Source organism: Drosophila busckii, chromosome 2R, assembly GCF_011750605.1.
Source record: "Drosophila busckii strain San Diego stock center, stock number 13000-0081.31 chromosome 2R, ASM1175060v1, whole genome shotgun sequence".
Classification (NCBI taxonomy): domain Eukaryota; kingdom Metazoa; phylum Arthropoda; class Insecta; order Diptera; family Drosophilidae; genus Drosophila; species Drosophila busckii.
This window is the reverse complement of record NC_046605.1, coordinates 20,495,651-20,515,718: the sequence shown is the minus strand read 5'-3', so window position 1 is coordinate 20,515,718 and position 20,068 is coordinate 20,495,651. Positions and strand designations below refer to the sequence as shown.

The window sequence follows — 20,068 nt, the reverse complement described above, 5'->3', positions numbered from 1 at the left end:
GAGTCAATATTTTGTAACTGTTTTAGAATTCTAGATGGAGTTACTTACCCATGTTGAGGTTAGGCTTGAATTGAACCCCGCTGCAAGTGAAGGCCATTCTCAAGCTATGCCCATTGTGCGGCGATCAAATTATTTAAATATATTCTTTGCTTATTCAAATGTGCCGCCACTACATATTATATAGACAGCTCTATATGTATGGGTAGATCGTTGTCACTGTCTGTAGATTTAACTGCCATGAAGTCATCAGCGTCAAGCACAGCGTCATTCACATCAATTTGATGTATCAAGTGAGCCAATCAAAAATATCTAATACACATTTAGACACAACGGAGTGGGGGCTTTTGTTTGAAGTCGCTGTGTGAACCGTGTGAAAGATCGATTTAATATATATACATATATGTAAATACTAGACTCGTATATTAGCCGAAACCTGTGGCGCCACAAATGTGGCAGTTGTTGTCTCAACGGGTTAGAGTCTCTATACTAAGCCATGTGTTTCTGATTGTTATCTGGACGCAAAGATCGCGTTGTTAGTAAACTGGATTTTTAAGCATTAATTTTTGCAAACTGTGTTTTTATTCAACGTATTTTGGGGAGCTCCCCCCGCCATCCCAGCCCTGCATGGCTAACAGCTAACGGTTAAGCATGTTGAGACATAACTCAAACGCAAAGCTTTTTACTTTATCGTCTTATCCAAATAAATCAAAACGCCTCACACTTTATTCCAGCTGCGCCCCAAAGTCCAATCAAAAACGCATAAAAATCAAAAGGCCGCCAACTTAACAAAAGCAATTTGTCAATGTGGCAACAACAATCAACGCCATTTAATTAGATGCCATTGATTAGTAGGAGGCACACACAACAGCAACAACAACATGCAACTTGCGGCGCATCTGCTTGCTGCATTTTTCAAAGCAACACACACACACACACACACACACACATACACACACACACTTGGATCTTGGAAAACTTGTGAGCTTGAAAATTTGGACAGGCTTGATTGAATGATAGCGAGCAGCACCTAGTCCACACAAAAGAAGGCGCACAAAGTTTTTGTAAGAATTTCCTATCCACACACAAGGCGCATAAGAGCAGAGATGTTTTGAAGTTCGAGTCAAAGCCGTTAACAACAACAGCACTGGTTGTTAACAAAAATGTACAACACAGTAAACTTTAATTTTGAAGATAACTTGGGAAATATTTCAGTCTTTAAAAGTATGCGAGAATTTAAAATATAATATTATATTAATTGGGAAAACTTTTTTATAACTGGACTAAAATCATATAAAGTCTTTTTATGCTTTAAGTGAATTGTTTAAATTTTATGACTTTTTGTAAGTTTATTTTTTCATACCTTTGGGACGCCTGGCCTAAAAGATCAAATTTGGCTCACAAATATTTAAGGAGTTTTTTTAGCTCAGCTCACATAAACTTTTGTTCTCTTGATCGCTGCAATCGAGAAGCTGAAAGTATTCAATTTTAAAGTGTATCAAAAAGTGGAATATGCCAACTTAATACGTTCTTTTTATTTACATATGATTTTGAAGAGTTCTTTTCATATGTGATAAAGTAGCAACTATCTTTTGCTTCCTAACAGAACGGTGAGAATTTATGTAGATTTTAGAGTCGCACACTCTCTGCCTCAGCCTCTGCCTCTGCCTCTGCCACTGTCTGTGGCTATTTGTCAAATTGTCAAGTCTTTAGTTGGGCGATTGACAGGTCGCATAACCAGCTATTGGCCCCAATTTGTAGATACCGTTTGCAGGTAACGCCAACAAGAGTCGTGGGCTACTGTGAAGGAGCCACAACTGCACTCCTGGGTGGCAAATGATATTGTGTAAATTGTTTAAGCCCGCATTTTCCACTCTTGACGTGGCCTGGCACCTAAACAACGCGCTATGTTGTACACTTCAGCTGCCGAACTCGCGTTTTGTTTTTATATTTGTAAATTTGCAAGCCAGGTGTTGGTCAGGTATTTATAAAATATTTCTTTCGATTTGTGTTTCTGTTTTGGGTGCTGAGCGGCTTATGCATTGTCAACAACTGCAGTCAGGCAGGCTTACTAGCATTTAATACCAATGTTGATTCGTATTTTCTAAAACAGTATTTAGCACCCGCCTCAACGAGCCCTGACCCACTTCAAAAGAGGCGTTAAAAGGCAACTGTATTCGAGTCCTAAATAGCAATAGCTGTATGCCCAGGGCTGTAAGTAGGTTGCGAGGTAAGGAAAGAAAACAAAAACAAAAACTGGTAGAACCACACCAGGCAGAAGGTCAGCCCGCGGTTAATTATTGTTAAAGGAAGTTAAAGGAAGACCCAAGCACCCAAGCACACACACACACACACACACACACAGGTAGTTAACACCCGCACACGAAATATAATTTTGTTGTTGTCATTAACAGCGGAGCGGACGAGCTGGACGACTGGCAGCTGGCATTCCATCATATTTAATGTGCCATGGGGTCATAAAAAATCAAGTGCAACAAGTTGCCAAAGACTAGCCCAGGGGTAACGAGTATACATAACCGCGATTGCAGTTGCGGTACGGTTCGGTTCGGTACGGTACGGACGGTTCGGTATGTACTTACAGATACATTCTAACTGTTTGGCGTTTGGCGTTTTTATGGCCAACAGTTTGTCTAGTGCTTGGTATTGGTATTGGGATTGGGAGGGGGCGTGGCGCATTGACAAATCATCTTGACACCTTGCGCGGCCAAGGCAAACAAATTCAGCATAGAATGCCATAAAAAATGGGTTACGTACAAATGATTTGCAGTGCAATAAACTTAATTGAGTGCGCGTCAGTTTTTAATTTTAAACCTGGCCCGAAGTATGCGCGAAAGCTCAAATAAAATACGTATACGCCAATGATAAAACACATATAAATATGCGCTTAAAAATATCAACAAAAATAAGGCATTTACTTAAAGTTATTTCAAGTGTACTTTGCATTTGGATAAACCAGTCTGGCCGCACTTGGATCTGTAATCTTTTCTCACACTTTTATATTTTAGGTTTTGATTATCAACATTAATGCTTTAGAATCAGCTGATATCGAACTACATCGATCGGTTACCTTAATAGATTGTCGCTTGTAAAGATAAAGACAGATCTTCAAGCTGTTGCAAATTTTTTTGACAAGCAATAAATTTAAATGCCGTCATGATTCTAAAATAATAAAATTTGTTTTACTTCTTTTTTTTGTTGTTTTTGAGACTTTTAATGATGCTATTAAAATCACAGTACGTATAAATTTCGTATGGATTTAGTTGTCGCATCATAAAAATGTTTTTATTTTTATATTTGACGCTGTTTAAATGGCGCCAAGCACTACATAATCAACAAAACGTTGCCTGTTATTTTTATAGGCCAACAACAAATGCTGGCTTATAAATTGTTAGCACATTCCGATCTGGACTGGGCCATAGCTGATGTCAGCTTCAGTGTCGTGTGTGCTGAGCGCATTTCTAAATGCAAATTGTTTTTAATTTACAACAAATTAAATTAAGCACCATCTAATACAACTTAATGGCTGCTGTCGTCGTCATCATCATCATCATCATAATCTCATCTGTTTCTGTTGTTGTTGTTGTTATCATTGTTGTCGGAACAAATCCTGACGTAAGCTGCACTTGAAAAATGCTTAGAAATCAACACGACGGCAACTTTAAGATCTGTGCACAGGCTTAACTAACTCATAGATATGTATTACTAAAAAATATGCATACATATATACGTATGTACATGTATCTGTTTAGCTATATAGACTTGTTTGGGATTAAGACTTTTGTGTATGGGTCCGTGGGTAACTCTGGTATTTCCGTCATTTAAGCAACAGCTTAAAATGCTTCTTCATTAGAATAACTGTCATAAAAATAAACGCATAAAAAATAACTGGCAAATATACAATCAAACTTAAGCGGATCTAATCATTTTCCCATAAACAGACACAGCTGCTCAAGCAAATCTGCTTAAATTTCACCTGACACGCTAATTTGGCTAATAAACATACACACTACAAAAATAAAGTAAAATATTCAATATATATATATATATAAATGCAAGCTTTATGATAATAATAAGAAACCAGTGCTCAGGCAAAACTCGAGCTTACCTGACGCGCCAATACACTTGGCAGCAAATCTTTTGGCTGAATTTTGTCGCTCGTCATTCCAAAGAAATTCCAGCACTTTCTATGTATGGCCAAGACTAAATATGGGAAAGACTGTAACCAAGACTGTCACCTAGGGAATTCATAGGTTCTAATGAATGGAGGTTGACAACCTTCATTGATGGGAACTACTCGCAACATAGACTTTTGGAGCCAAGACATCCGATCGTCTGAATGGCAACATTCAGATTGTGCACTCACAACTACCAACCTGATAGCGTCTGGCGGAATTCGAACATTACACTTGAAATATTTAAAAATAAACAAAAATGTGCTAAAATTTTGAGGGGGATTCAAAGCTGTGTTTTCTATAGTTTATACATGAACTTACGACACAAGTTTGGAGTCTCTAACTATTAAAGGTGCTAAAGTCTAAATGTTCATACAGACAAATAGATACAATATATCAGGAGTATGCCTGCCTGGCTATACAAAATTTTCTATTCGCATAAGCTCTGTAAATTTTATGTATTTTCAGATTATATCCAAAGATACAAGCTAAGCCAAAATGAAATGGTCCCAAGCCATGATCAAAACTGAAGTTTAGCATACCTCTTTGCAATTTGTAGTGACAAAGTGTATAAAAAAGATTGAAAGAAACTAAAAAATTCAGAGGAACCCCATCAAATGTGTTGGGTTAAGGTGCCAAAAAGCAAACGGCTGAGATTATTGCGACCCAAGATAAGTTAAAAGACCGCAAGCAAGCAATCAAGCTGATATAATAGATATTATATAAGAAGCGAGACCATAATTATGCCAAGCACTGTGCCTTAACATTTGTTGACATTAAGGTCGTCTGCTAAATTTTTGAATGCATTTGTTTATCAAAAATATTTTCGAGGGTATAACAACGCCTCTATAGCAAGAGATGGCTCCGCTCAAAAATGACAACTGACTTGTGTATTTAAATTGATTGCTATACAAATATATGCATATATGTAGATTCTGTGAAGTTGTTATTTTTTGTATACATTTTGTTAATCAAATTTATAAATAATTACCTTTGAGGCATAATAAAGTTTCATTAGCCAGCATTGGCACCAGCGGCATTTCGATGGCGCCAGTTTTGCGGTTTGAATTTAGCGCCTCCAGTCAACGCCTTGTACGCGAAGAGGAGAAGTCTGCGTTAGAGCAGGGGAGGGAGGAGGCCAAGCGGGGCTTGATAAAAAACAGACACACAAACAAATGTGAATATAAAATATTTTTAATGGCCGTGTCCACTCAACGCACTTGCCGCTCTCATTTGCATATGTGGCCACAATATTCAAACATTTTGTTGTTTGGATAATTAATTTTGTAAAAAGCATAAATCTGTGCGCTGCGCATATTTGAATATGAATATATATATATATATATATATATATTTAATGTCATATTTATGCGCTGTCAACACAGACGCGGCATTATCCACGCATTCCTAGCAACAATTTAAGCAAAGCGACAACTTCATTAAAACGCGGACTTACCTTAAAATGTTTGCTGAAAAAAAGCCCAAGAAATGTGCATGTATGTGTGTGTGTGTAATAAAAACTTCAGGTTTGTATTGTACTATATGTGTTTCATATTTGTTTTGAATTCGTATCGTTTCGTCATTCGCAAATTCCTCATTATAATTACTATTAGTATAAGGATTAGTATTTAAATTAGGCTGCAACTCCAGATTATTATCAACCTCATTAATATTATTATTAGGCATATAATTTATATTATGCTGCTGTTGTTGTTGCTGTTGCTGTTGCAGTTGCTCTTGCTGCGCCAAGTAGACGCTGGAAATTAGACGCTCTTTTCGCTTATTTGTGGCAACTTGTTGATCGCTCAACTGCTTCGAATTATTGTCTTCTAACGATCTGCTGCTATGGCTAATTCTGTGGCTATTGCTATTGCTATGGCTATGGCTATGGCTATTTCTATGGCTATTTGGACTATCGTACTTAGTGCTAGTGTCTATAGAGCTAGAATCAGTCGTGCTACTTTTAGTATTCATATTATAATGCTCGTTACTGTACAAGTAGTTGTAGTTTTTTGGCAAGGCAGGTATTGCATGATTAACATTAAGCTTACCGCTATTACTAATTAATTTTATATTTAAATTACTATTAACATAGGCTTTTGAGTATTCATTTTGTTGCTGCTGCCTCGCCTCAGGCTGCGCCGTTGCCTCTGCTTGTGATTGCTGCTGCTGCTGCTGTTGCTGCTGCTGCTGCTGCTGCTCCGCCGCCAGCGCCACGCCCAGCGAACGCTTGCGTCGACTTGCCGTAAGCATGGCAATCAAATTCAATGCCGTCGATGCCGCCGTAGCCGTATATGAGGACGACGAGCTGGCCGAGGAGGCAGTGGGCAGCTGCTCAGCTGAATGTTGCTCCCTCCGCTCGCGCTCGCGCTCTTGCTGCTGCTGCTGCTGTTGCTGGCGTTGTCGCTCTCGCTGCCTGCGCTTGCGATTGCGATTGCGGCTACGCGTGGCATTGCTGTGATGATGACGCACCACAAGATTTTTGGGCTGCGGCTGCTGCATGCCACCACCAGCGGCATTATTATGTGCCACATGGAGACGATGATGGTGTTGCCGCTGTAAGTTCAGATGCTTACGCTTGTGGAGCTGCAGCTTGTTGTGCCGTATGATTTGCGCCTCACGCAGCTCATCGTCAGTTAGGCGTTGCTTAAGACTATTGTTGTTGTTGTTGTTGTTGTTATGGCTATGGTTATGGTGTTTGTTGTTGTTGTTGTTGTTGTAGGTGGAAGAACTATCGCTATTAATACTTGTTGCTGTTGTTGCTGCTGTTGCATGTGGTGGACGCCGCAGCTTGCCGCGAACGAATTTCTTTTTCGCCACTGGCTTGGGTGTTGTTGTAGTTGTTGTAGTTGATGTTGTTGTTGTTGTTGTTGTGGTGCTAGTTGTTGTTGTTGTTGTCGTGCTCTTTTGCCAATTCAACAACTGATTATGGAATTCTTCAGCCCTCGCGCGATAGAAGAGAAAGCAAGCATTTTTCACAATACCCTTTTTCGTTAAATCCTTAGCACTGATCGAGTGAAAATTTCGCTTAATACCCACACGCAGGGTCTCATTATATGCATATGCATATCCGAAATAACCGTGGTGCATTTTCTCATGGAAGTGGCAATCCTTTGTGACGTTTCGCTAAATAAGGTAAAAGTAAATAAAAAAGAAGGAAAGACAAATGTTTATAAAGGGAAATTGCTCTTCAAGTCAAGTTGATTAAGTTATTGGCGATAAGACATTTATATAATGTATATTCAATAAATGTACACTTACCCTTCCAACGAGCCTGCCTCTCACAAAGCAGAGATAATAGTCCACATCCCTGGCATAAATGGTGATTTTGAAATCTGCTTTTTCGCTGAGTACATCGCCAACACTGTCCATAATGAAGGATTCTACGGAGAGGTAGAAAGAATAAAGACGAATAAAGTTAGACTAGCTTTTTATCAGCAATTCGAATTTAATTAATACATAACAAAGTTGTGTTAGTGTTAAGTAAATATTTAAGGGGCTCTCTTGCGGCGCTCAGATAACCCAATTAATTGAAAGCTTTTCGATAAAGTTCTGATAGGTTTGATTAGCTGCACACTTGCGCTCTCTCTCTCTCTCTCTCTGTCTCTGTCTATCAATAACTCAATTTAGCCAATTAACGGAATGGAATGTTGTTGAACTCGCTGTGCTCAACCCTGAAATAAATTCCTTAAGGGAATAGCATCTTCCGTTACCTTTAGAATGGCAACGATCCCGAGCCGAACGATCAATTTTAGGCAAGTGTGACAAGTTTTAAACTAAGGCTCAAGTATTCACTTACAATTCTAATGAAAATATCAGCATATTTTTTTACGATCGCGATAAGATAAAATACCAAAATGACACAAAATTTATACCCCACCAGGCTTTGACTGAACTAATCCGAGCACCTTACCAACTTAGTCAACTAGCTGGTGGAGCTCCCGGTTGATGTACTTGAACTTCTCTCACGTTTATTGGCAAAAGATCAATTCGCCTTGGATCTGAACTTCACCCACAAAACAAAGTCAAATAGCGCCAACCGCATGAATTTCAAATAAAACAAAAGCTGATTGCGGGCAAACCGCAAGCGTCGCGGTCTCTCTCTCACTCTCTGTCGATCTGTCTGTGTCTGCGGCGCTGGAACTTGTGGAACTTGTGGCGTGGGGCATAACATCAATCAAATATTAAATTACCAATAATTTAATTAAGCCCACAATATGCACAGACAGCCCCCTGAGTTCAAAATAAATGCCAATTCAATTAAAATACCATTTGTGGCAAACACAAACGATGAGCAAACCGAAAAACCGTAACAGTTCCCAAGCCAAAGTCATAAATCATGTACAACCATATCGTAGTATCTAGTATTTAGTATATACTATACTATTGTACTTACGTGCCCGTGTCTCCTCCGCCGTTACGCGCCCGTGCGCATTGATATGCAGCGCCCGATGGTTGACGGTGCTGAGCGCCAAGATATATTCGTCTGTCTTCTTTGCACATGTCGAAGTTACAAGAGCAAGCATTACCTGCAAAATTGAAGTAGAAAGTACATTAAAAATCTGCAAACTCTCCATCTCCATCTCTCTCTCTAATCCTGGTCAGCCCTTTTTTGGCTCATAAATTTACATTAATGCGCTGAGCTTTTTATTATGTTGCCCCCCAAAGACTAAGCCCGCAACGCAGTCGGCACAGCTGCGACACATTGTCGGCATCGTCCGAAAAGTTTTTGCAATTTTATGAACCCCCATACCCATCTAACTGCCTAGCCACTGGCCATTAAATGAGGATCTGTGCGGCAGCAGCTGGTAATTGGTTTTGGGTTTGCGAGCTAATCCTAAACATTGTTGTTGAAGAGTTTAAAAACAAATTTTATTGGGGTTTCGCTTCCAGAGAGTTTGCCAGCTTTGAAGGTTAGTTCGATAAAATTCTTCTTATGGCGAACCAAATAAATCACCTATGGTCACATTTTATCTTTCAATTTTGTGTTAATATTTTTTTTTATTGTAAATTTTTATCAACAAACTCTATCATGTGTCTAGCACATGCTGTCTATCATCGCCACGATTTGTGGGTTTCTGTTTTTGTTGACTGGTCATAATTTCAATATTATTAGCTATAAATGGTAGACTAAACAGCAAAGCAAAATTCGATTGTGGAAATTGCGCAATCAGCTTTATGCAGAGTACAGACTGAGCTACGAACCCTGCGATTCTTCCATGCACTAGGGACTAGTCTATTGTCTAACTAAAAAGGCAGCATGGAATAAAATTGGCTACAGACCAAGACTGGCCTAAGTAGGATGGACGATGACTTAGAAAAGTGACATCGCCCAATAAAATGAAATATGCGAAATTGTTATCTCATATCGATTAATTGACTATCTTGGCTCGGTGGCAAGTAGAAGCTCGCGGACTATCTGGCCTAATGTGCTTTGTTATTTCGGGTAGAAATGTCTAAAAATATAAACATGCATGAGCTTATAGACTGATTAAGCCACATAAAGATTGCTGATAGTGCGCAAGCCAAAACAAATTGACCTAAGCACAACAACAACAACAGCAGCAGCAGCAGCAGCAGCAACAACTCTTCGCAATTTGTTAAACATTTTCTCAACAACTTGTTAAGCATTTCATCATTATGTCAACCTAAAGCTGACAGCAAATCAAACAAATTTAAGGTTTATTTGATAATCAGGCGGGCGACTCCCTTAGCTTTCCGCGTAGGGTTGGGAAGAGGGGGGCGCGGCTCAGGGGCTGTTTGTGCCACTCATAAAAAAACTTGTTGGTTTTACATTTTTGAGTATTTTTCAGTTTGACGTGGCGACCTCTTCTCATAGTTCAATGACGTTTTATCGTCTGTCTGTCTGTCTGTTCGTATGTAAGCATGTACATAATAATAATTATTATTTTTACTTTTATTTTATTATTGCTACTATGACGCCGTTGGCTCAAGTGCCGCAGACCCTGAGCCGAGGCAGAGACAGAGACACTCCAATGTACACAGAGACCAACTGACTGACCGACCAAACGTCTCAGATATTGACTCCCAACTCTCAAAAAGCAACTGCACTTATGATTACACGCGATCTGGTTATAATAATCAGACAAAAAGAAATATAACACGCACACAGTCACAGTCACACACACTGACAGAGACAGATACAGTGGGTGATAATTTTTGATGATTATTGCATGTGAGTGCTTCAAACAATGAAAATAATGAGTAGACGACAAGTCGAAAAGCCAAGAGCTATTGATTGCAAAGACTTTAAATTGATTTTCGTTGCTTGTTGTGAATGAATAGCTTAAAATAAATATTAAATATAATGTTTTTGGCTTTCTGAAGCTCCTTCTCTGTTTGTGTGAGTTGTGTTGGTTGGTAGAATAGTTCAGCCTAGTTTAAATATTGTGCCAGGATGTTTGCTTATCAATTAAACTTATCGCTTATCGCTAACTTCTTCAAAGCGGGAGTTGAGTGGGAGACTTGTCAACTGAGAGTTAAAAGTAACTTCTGTTTAAGTTAAGCACTTACCATCTGTATTAAAATAATCCTGGCATTGAGCAGCATGAACTGTAGTAACCTGAAAAGAATTTATCAAAAAGGAAAATAATGAGTTATAGAGATATTTGCAATAACTATCAAGCATAAAGCGCAAATAAACTGAAAACAAAAGTAAGAAATATTGTATATAAATAAAATGGAAAGAAAAAACAAATTTGCATAAATCGCAGAGATTATTAATGATTATGCATATTATTAATTTGTTTTCACAATTTATTTATAAAAATGAAGAGAGGAGGAGAAAAACAAAACAAAACAAGACAACTTCCGTCTGTTAGCTCTGGCCTGGGAATGGGAAGCTTTTTATAAGCAGCAATTAAGTCATTTCATCAATGCGGATCGTGACGCTCTCAAAACAAAAGTGTTAATAGTATAATATCATATATGCATAAATTTGTATTCAATATATATACTAAGTATATTTGGCTCAACGAGCTGAGCTACTGGCGCTCTCAATGGGCACTTCGACTACTGCTATGTGGCATAAGTAGTAGCAGCAACTTTTGTGGCCAATGTCAGGCTCAAGTCAATCGATTTTCAAATGTGCAGCACTCCATATATACCATACATATGCTATACATATTATGTAGCCAAGTTTTTTTTGTTTGTTAGCTATTTTTTTTTTTTTTTTGTATTTTATTTCAAGCTGCTGACGCTGACTAATACCCTCCCCACCCCTCGACGGACCCAAGTCCGAGCCCAGGCAAAAGGTCATTGATTTCAGCTTATTCGTTGTAGCAAGCAGCCAGAAGGGTAGTTTCTTTTAGACGAAGGTCTCTTATTCTTCAAGTTATGCTGCTGCTGTTGCTGCTGCTTCTTCTTACACTATAAGTGTTTTGAAAAGTGAAAATCGCGCCATAAGCCACATAAACAACACAAAAGCAAAGGCAAAGCCAAAGCGCAAGAGAAATCAATAGAGAGAAATTTTAGCATAGCCGAAGTAAAATACCCTAACTCATTTTTAATAAGCTCTACTTCTTTCTCCTGATCTAAAATACATTTTTTGCCAATTTACTTTCGTAAGCGTATTTTATAATAGGGCCGCACTGAAGTGCCCTGTGCAAATTACAGACCCCAAAACACTTTGGCCGCACAGTAGGCAGTCCCAAAATAAAAAAAAAAAAATAAAGAAATACTATATAGAAAAGCAAAGCAATTCACGAGACGCAAAATGCCTGGTGGCTGGCACTGAGTGCGATTTTTATCATTTTTCAATTTCACAGCAGACAATAAAAAATAAAAGAAATGAGAAGAAGTTCATTTCAATACAAAATGCAATCGACAAAAGCAAAACGCATGAATTTCAAATGTTTTCACAATTCATTGATGATTATGAGAGAGGATGAGCGCAGCGCAGGGTCTGGCATACTTCTGCTTATTCTTCTTCTTCTTCTTTTTCTTCTTCTTTTTCTACTCTGTTGAAGTTAAGGGGGTTCTTTAGCTTTTTTTCTCTTTTTCTTGACTTTGACTCAGTGGACGCTGTGTCTGTTTGTTGGGAACGCTTCGCTTTCGCTTTGGCAAGCAATTAAATGAATTCGGTTTTTGCGTATTAGTTAAATTTATGTTTAGCTTGCATTCAACATAATTTAAATTCTAAGAAACAGAATTACAATAAGCGGGAAACTTAATTGTAAATTTTAAGCTCGAAAAGCACATGTCTCTAAGCTCAGTCAACCCCATATGCAAACATATATGAATATATGTACATATGCATGCTGAAAAGCTGAAACCGAAATCGAACCTTTAGGCCCCTTGGGTTTCTAATACACAAAAGCTTTGGGTACGCGGTCGGGTCGGCTGACCCGTTGAGTCTAAACCGCATTCGCAGTACTTTTCTCCAGAGTGTCTCTATGCCACAGTTCCCGCTCATACAGACGCTCAGCTATGTGTCTGCATGTAATCTGATATTACTTCTATGCCGCTGTCTGTGCTATACTTTTGTTTCCCCTACAATGCGACGGACTCATAATTACCTTTTTGGTATGCAGACAGAAGCGCACAGACGGCAAACGCAAACGCAAACGCAAACGCCAGACGCCCAAATGAACTTGAGTATAGAACTCTATTCTTTTCTTTCAGTCAGTCAGCATACGTACGTATAAGTGTGTGCGCATGTGTGTGCACATATCTTGAGTAGGCACTGTAAGTCGTCGTGTGCTTGGAGCGATTGGTGCGCTTGGCTGATGCAATAGACGTCGCATTCGTATCATGTGTGCTGCATATTGAGCAGTTACGACTGAATTGTGTTTCTCTTTTTTTTGGCATTTCTATTACTTTCAAGAAATCTATTCTTCACTTCAAGACGTGACGGACAGGACCCACCGCTAGCTGGAGTCGAGAGAGCTTTCACACCAACAAGTTGGAGGTGAGGTGAGGCCCTCAGGGAGGGAACTGTTCAAAGCGTTTTTAAGTCAAAATATTCTTTTCAAATAAATTGTCAATCATTTAATCAAGTTTCGGATCACAGCCAGTTTAGTTAGTTATTTTATTCATTGCAATAATTAAGTTGAGAATTTGCAAATAGGAAACCCAAATTAAAATGTTCTAAATATTTAAGAAGAAATTTCTCTTTGTATATCATATTATCGTCGCATAGTGAAGGCTCTAATATTTTAAGGATCGAAATAATAAATATTGGTTATTAAAAGAAAAGAATTTGGCAACTTTTCCCGCGAATCGCCCCTTAAAAATACCAGATCTGGCGGGAAAAGAGCTTATCTGGCAGCCCAGCTTAGGCCTTTGCTTGTATTATAGAAGTGTAGACTAAGCCTGCTTGGAAGTCGGCCTAGCGCAGGTTTTTAAAAGTTTTGTAAGAGATTAGAGCCTAAGCTGAGACAGCTCCAAATACGTCAGAGAACGAGTTTTGGTTGAAATGCAAATGAAAAGAACAAAAGATTGTATTGTGAAAAACTTGTTAACTGCAAAGGTTTATAATAATATGCATGTATGTATATTAACTGTTGATTATCGGAATTTCATGCACGTGCCCATTTGGGCTAGGGCTGGGGGCCTGGTACTGGCAGCCCTGCATCGTTAATTACCAAACACTTGATGCTAAATCGCTACCTTGGCATGCGATTGGAATGCGCGGCCGATTAGATTAGATGGGCCCAGCACAAGTTGACAGCCAAATAAATTGGCTAAAAGTGCCGGGTCAAGATTCGCGATACTGACTACTGATAACGGTACAAGGCGTACTGCCATGAGCTGTATTCCCATTCCCATTCCCATGGCCAAGCATTGCCATTTATTGCGCACTTGCTCATGATCGCAGCCCCAAATTCAGTCACTTGAGTGGCCTCTGATTGCGGCCACGTGCGAGTGGCTGGCTGGGATCGGACCAGAAGTCATCAGCTGCCCCATGAGTCAGGTAATCGTTGCAATTACTCTCTCTCTCACTCACTCTCACTCTCGCTCTCGCCCTCGCTCTCTCCTGCCACGTGCATATTAAGTTTTAAATTTCCTGCTGTCAATTGTGCGTAAGCTGGTTATGGTCACCCTAATGCACACACAGTGAGAAATCGCTGCAAGCCCTGGGAAGCATGTTAATTGAATTGAAATCACTTCACTTCCCACATAGTGGGCTTTTACTGTACTTGCTTTTTGCCCGCCTTGCAATTAATGCAATTTTTAGGGGTTGCAAATTGCAAAAAATCATTTTTTATTTTCATTCCGTGTTATTTAATACGCTTAACATACTCCACCTTGCGCTTTTTGCTTGCCAGCTCGAGCTCCTTACCTCCCTCCATCCCTCCCTTACACCCCTTAGCTCAACCCGCTCTGCTCACCGCCGCTGCAGTTCCTCTTCCTGTTTGCCGGCTGCATTTGCGCTGGCATTGCAACAATTTTTGGCTCGCTGCGCACTTTGTCATGTTGCAGCTTAATTGTGGTTGTTATTATTATTATTATTATTATTATTATTGTTGTTGTCGTTGTTGTTGCCAGGGGCGTGCTCAGCTTGTTAGGGGTTCACAATAGACCGCTTGTAAGAATCTTTAAAAGCGCATTACACACACAGACATACAGACAAACACACAATGTACTCAATGTGGATTAAATATTATCACAGATCTGGCTTAGCTCCATCTCCAGTTGAGATGAACGCCCCAAATATCCCTAGAGCTCGCTCACAAGTTCAGTGTACTCCAGTGATAAGCTAATAGAGTTGGCTAGCCCATCTGCTTATGTAAGTACAGCCAAAGTAAAATATGAAGCCGTTGCCGCTGCCGCTGCTGCTGCCGCTGCCGTTGCCGTTGCCGTTGCCTGTAGCTAAAACTGGGAGTGGGCCATGAAGTCGTCGTCGTGCCGCAACACAAATCTTGGCTCATTAGCGCGACGCTTCTGGAATGCATCGTCTGTTGTCGCATAATTCTCAAATAGGCGTGAAAATTGCAGGCCAGAGTGAGAAGGGGAGTGAGCGAGAGAGATAGATAGATAGATATATAGAGGGCCTGAGGTGTTAAATGTGGGCGCAGGGGTTGTATCTAATGCGATTTTTGTTTGTTTTGAGCACAGAGAAGGGAAGGGAAGCGAAGGGAGTTTAGCACAGTTGGGAGCAAGGGACAGTGCTGGGTTGATAAGCTGGTTTAACTACCGCACATTTTTTATATTTTCTTTGTACGCCTCAGTGAGCTTGGGCTCGGCTATTGGGCTTGGGCACTTATAAGGCAAACAGCTCGCAGCTACTTGAGTGGCATCGGCCAAAAGCACCCAAATACATTTTGTTGTGCTAGGCAACTTTCCCAAAGTGTCAATATTGGCCAGACAGACAGACAGATAGACGAGTCAGAGACAAAAACTTAAAGACACAAGTCCAAGGCAAACACGTGCCCGTGCCAGCGACTGAAGCCGCCCAATCGAAATTGATTTGAAATGCGCAAATACTAACTGGAAAATTGTGTAAGAAAATTATAAAAAATATCGCTCATAGAACACATATCGCTTGAACATTCGTTAGCTGCTTTGGGTTTCAGTTTAAATTTTAATATATGCACAATACATTTTTCTTAAGCCGCAGCCAACTCACATTTTCCACTCCAAAACTAAAAACTTTCTAATTTTCACCCAAAAATTTGTTCAATAATCATTTTGCAATCACTTTGACTGGGCAGCGCGACAATCTTGTGATCACTCTGACTGCCTCTGTGTGTGTGTGTGTGAGTATCTGTGTGTATGTGTGTGTGTAAAGCAAAGTGGGTGTGTTTGTATTGTATACACAAAAGAGAAGAGACAACAACAACAACAACCAAGTCTTGGCTTCATATTGTAGGTCAGGTGCAGCGATGATCAACGCTTGGCCCTATGCAGCTGCTTTAGAGCAAGAGACCAGAGTTAGGGCAAGGGGATGGGGGAAGCCCTTAAGTTGTTAATTTGTAATGCAAATATTTGCATAAATTGAAAAATGTTATAGCCACGTTTTTGGACACTGCCGTGATTTATCTCGAATACTATATCAGACACTCGCTCTCCCCCTCCCCACTGCAGCCCTCCTTGGGCTAGTCAAGTATTTCAATTGCTTTATAGCCCCAGTCGCGACATAAAAGAAAGTGAAGCAAAAGTCTCTTCAACGCCCACCCAACACGCTCCGCAACCAAAGCACAAAACGTAGTAAAACGTAGTAAATTTTTTCCAGCGATAACTGCATAGGTGAGATATCGCCTATAGCGATATATGTATGCATATGTGTGTGTGTGTGTGTATAATTAGGGTCTGGGCATAAACAAAAAGCTTAACCGTTACGTTCTGCAGTTGCTAGTCGCAAAAAGAAAAAACACTTGAGGGCCATGACTTTAATTGTTGATGACAAAAAACAAAAAACAAAAAAACAAAACAAAACTCAAACTTACACTTCAAGCACATTTTTGTGTATTATGCTATTTACTTTTGTTTTCGTGCCTTGTATATTATTATTTTATTTATACTCATACGCTACTATAGTTTATATAGTATAGTCTTTAGTTTGTATAGCATGTTTGGGTGATAAGATAAATTATTTCGAGCGTCGTGCCAGAATTCCGACTGCGGGATTGATATTGATTGATTGCCAACAGAATTTCCCTTTGAATCCCGAACAACTTACGAAATTATTTCAATATCACGCTTTACCTTTAAGCCAAGCTGACTCAAATTACATTAAGCGTCATATGTTTATGCTCTACATATATTATAAAGGCATTCGCCACATTGAAACGTGACTTTTGAGGTCACTTTGGGCATAGCCCTAAGTGACGAATAACTCGGAGTTCGTCACAGCTTGATTAGACAATCGACGGCATTCTAACACCCCCAGCCTACTTACACTGGCGAGCACGTTTGCGCTTTCAGCGAGTGCACTGCACTGCACTATGCAATAAATAATAGGAAAACTTTTCAAATAAACAAGCGCTCTAATTTTTTTTAACCAGCTTGCTGCCACCCGCGCGTAACCTAATTATAAAAAAAACTTGAAGTGACATTTTTTTTGAGCGCGCGCGCTCAGCTCTCTTTTTAACTATTTTTGTTACAGTTATTTTAGGTCCGCCAACGATTTTTGTCGTGCTCACTTTTTGCTTACTAATGCCGCCCGCTATATATTTAATTTTAAAGTGAAAAAGTTGAAAGAAAAAAAGTTGAGCTTGCTCGCTCAACTTTTAGTAAAAACATGTTTTATGACACGTACATAGATTTATAAGCATAACTGTAAGGCAAAGATTTGTAGCTGTAAGCGCTGCTTAATAATCAGCAGAAAAATATACGCCTTAAAAAATGTAATTTTAAACGCAATCATTAAATTAATTAAAACTGTTTTTCACCCAGTACCAATTTAATTACATAGCATTAATGAAAGTTTAAAGAAATTTGTGTAGAAATGTAATTTGCTTATCTTTCCGGTTAACTAATAAAAATTGAGAAGGTAATGCTCTGTCAAAGGAATTTTCTGAAAGAAAAGCGGCGCTCTTATCAATTGGGCGCGACAAAACTATTTGCTCAATCAAATACTTTGAGTTTTTATGAGCTTTGTAGCGAGCGAAGGTGCATCGCGCAACGTGCAACATGCAACATGCAACATGCCACATGCCACATGGGGAAGCGACCACCGAAAGGGTTGTTGCAATTGATTTATAGCCGCGATCGCAACTAGCGACTACCCCTGTGGCTTAAGGGGTTGTAGCGATAGAGCGAGAGAGCGAGCGAGAGTGAGAGTGAGAGTGAGCGACAGGATTTATTCTGGAATTTGGATTTGCATGTGTTGGTGCTATAACAAGTTATAAATGCATATATATAGTAATTATTATTGCCACGTTGCCCTGGTCAGGGCATTTCATATTTCTTGTTCCAAGCGCACAAATATATGAAATTTGTATGTGTGTGTTTAAAATTGTTTTTTAAGTGAAATTACTTTTTGCTTATGATAAATGCCATATATGTGCGTGTGTGTGTGTGTGTGAAGGGTTTGGGCAGAGGACCTCCGCTCACAGGTCATGGCACTGTGTGTGCTTTTTGATGCTTTTGTATTTTTTCTGTCGTTGTGTGTGTGTGTGTGTGTGTGAGTATTTTTTTTTTTTACAGCTACGCTTTTATATTTTGCCCGGCAGCATGGGAATCGCGTGATTTTTCTTTTGCAAGACTTTAACTATTTTATTAAAATAATAATAAGCCATTTTCTAAATTCAACTAACATATTCATTTTTTAATTCTTTCGCTTATTTTTCACTTGCCCCTATCAGTTGCTAACTGTTCAGCTAGTCTAGTCGGTTTTAATCAATTCGCTCAACTGATTATTGTTCAATTATTTTTTAACTTACATTGTATTTTTCTGGCCGCATTGTAGCCCCCAAAAATTAAGGGTATAAATTATAATCCAACATTGGTTATTCCACGTTTTGTGCGTTCAAATCGTGCATTCAGCTTCAGTAAACAAAAAATCCAAAGCGGTTATCAAAAGTCTATATGTATATATTATATATATTCTATATACATGTGTTCATTACTGCGCATGCAAAAAAACAATAAATTGCCGCATAAACAAAACAAAAAATTATTTATTCCACTGCACTTTTCATTTTTTATTTTTTTATTTCGTTAAATTAAAATTAAAGTTGCTCACTTGTATTATGTTTAATTGCTTGTAATAATTACTTTTATGTATTTTATTGCACTTTTTCTGCTTTTTTTTTTTTCAACGCTCAGCACAACATTTTTTATTTATAACTTGTAATATTTTTTAATTTAAAAGCACTGGGCGTATTTTAGACTTTTTTGTTGAACTGGTTGCGAGTCGATCTTTCAAATAAAATCAGTTATTAAATGCAACAATTTTTTGTAATATATTCTTTATTTTCTTTATTTTGGTGCACTGTTCACTTTAAACTTCTCTTTTTAATTTGTATCGTGATTTGCTTTTTAATATTCAACTTATTTTCAATGTGTGTTTTTCAAATACTTTTAACGTATTTTTCAGCGCGTTGGCTCGCGTTTATTATCCGCTCAGTACGCGGCAACGATCTAAAGCCGACGAAAGGTGCACGTAAACTCACTCGCTCAGATACAGATACAAATTGAAATGCTTCGCCCTGGCATGTTCGATTCCGCTCGCAACATGTTTGACGCAGACGATTGTGTATTGGGTTCTACCACTGAAAAAAAAATGTGGTATAGAAGATAACGCACAATGCTTGCTGTGGAAAAAATTGATGCAGCAATAAAAATTGGATAGTTGGAAACTAAGTAAATAAATATGAAGAGAAGAAAAAATCGAAAAAAAAATTTAAAATTAAAATATTATAATCTAAAAAATGTAAATCGAGTTGAAATCATAGTTATAGAAATAACCGAATCCTTCCATTGCATTGAGATAGAGCTATACAAGAAATATAACTTTACAACTATAATTTTATATTGGAAATTGTTTTAGAACGGAGTGATTGTTTTACTAACATGTAAACAAAGGTTCGATTGGACTTTGAGTCCATTAAGAAATTCTTATACACTATAACACACTTAGCAACAATTTCGCTATTAATTGAAAAAAACACCCCCAAACATTTTTTTTTTTTTTTGAAAGGTAACTTATCGGACTTTAGTTACACAATTTTCAAATTTCAAATACATTTAGAGATGCTTTTAAAATTTCTTAAAAATAAATTAAATTAAAAAGTAAACTCTTGAAACTGCATTTGACATGCTTATCAGTATATTTGATTAAATTGAAAAGAACTTGAATTATTTTCCCTTTTTTTTTAATCCACCAACGCTTCAGCACGCTTCTAACAAATGTAATATCGAATATTTCACAATGTGTATTGGGCAAGGTCCAGTTTGCAGTCAACTGATTG

General features: G+C 38.6%; 1 protein-coding gene across 1 annotated transcript; it reads right to left on the bottom strand.

Moving 5' to 3' along the window:
• Positions 1-1,418: 1,418 nt before the first annotated feature.
• On the bottom strand, positions 1,419-18,693 carry LOC108594662 (myb-like protein AA). Its single transcript, XM_033295036.1, has 6 exons — positions 18,539-18,693; positions 10,725-10,773; positions 8,587-8,719; positions 7,452-7,573; positions 5,712-7,316; positions 1,419-1,469 (listed from the first exon to the last, which is right to left on the bottom strand). Coding segments are annotated over exons 1-6 (1,962 nt in total). The 5' UTR covers positions 18,541-18,693.
• Between the last annotated feature and the right edge of the window lie 1,375 nt (positions 18,694-20,068).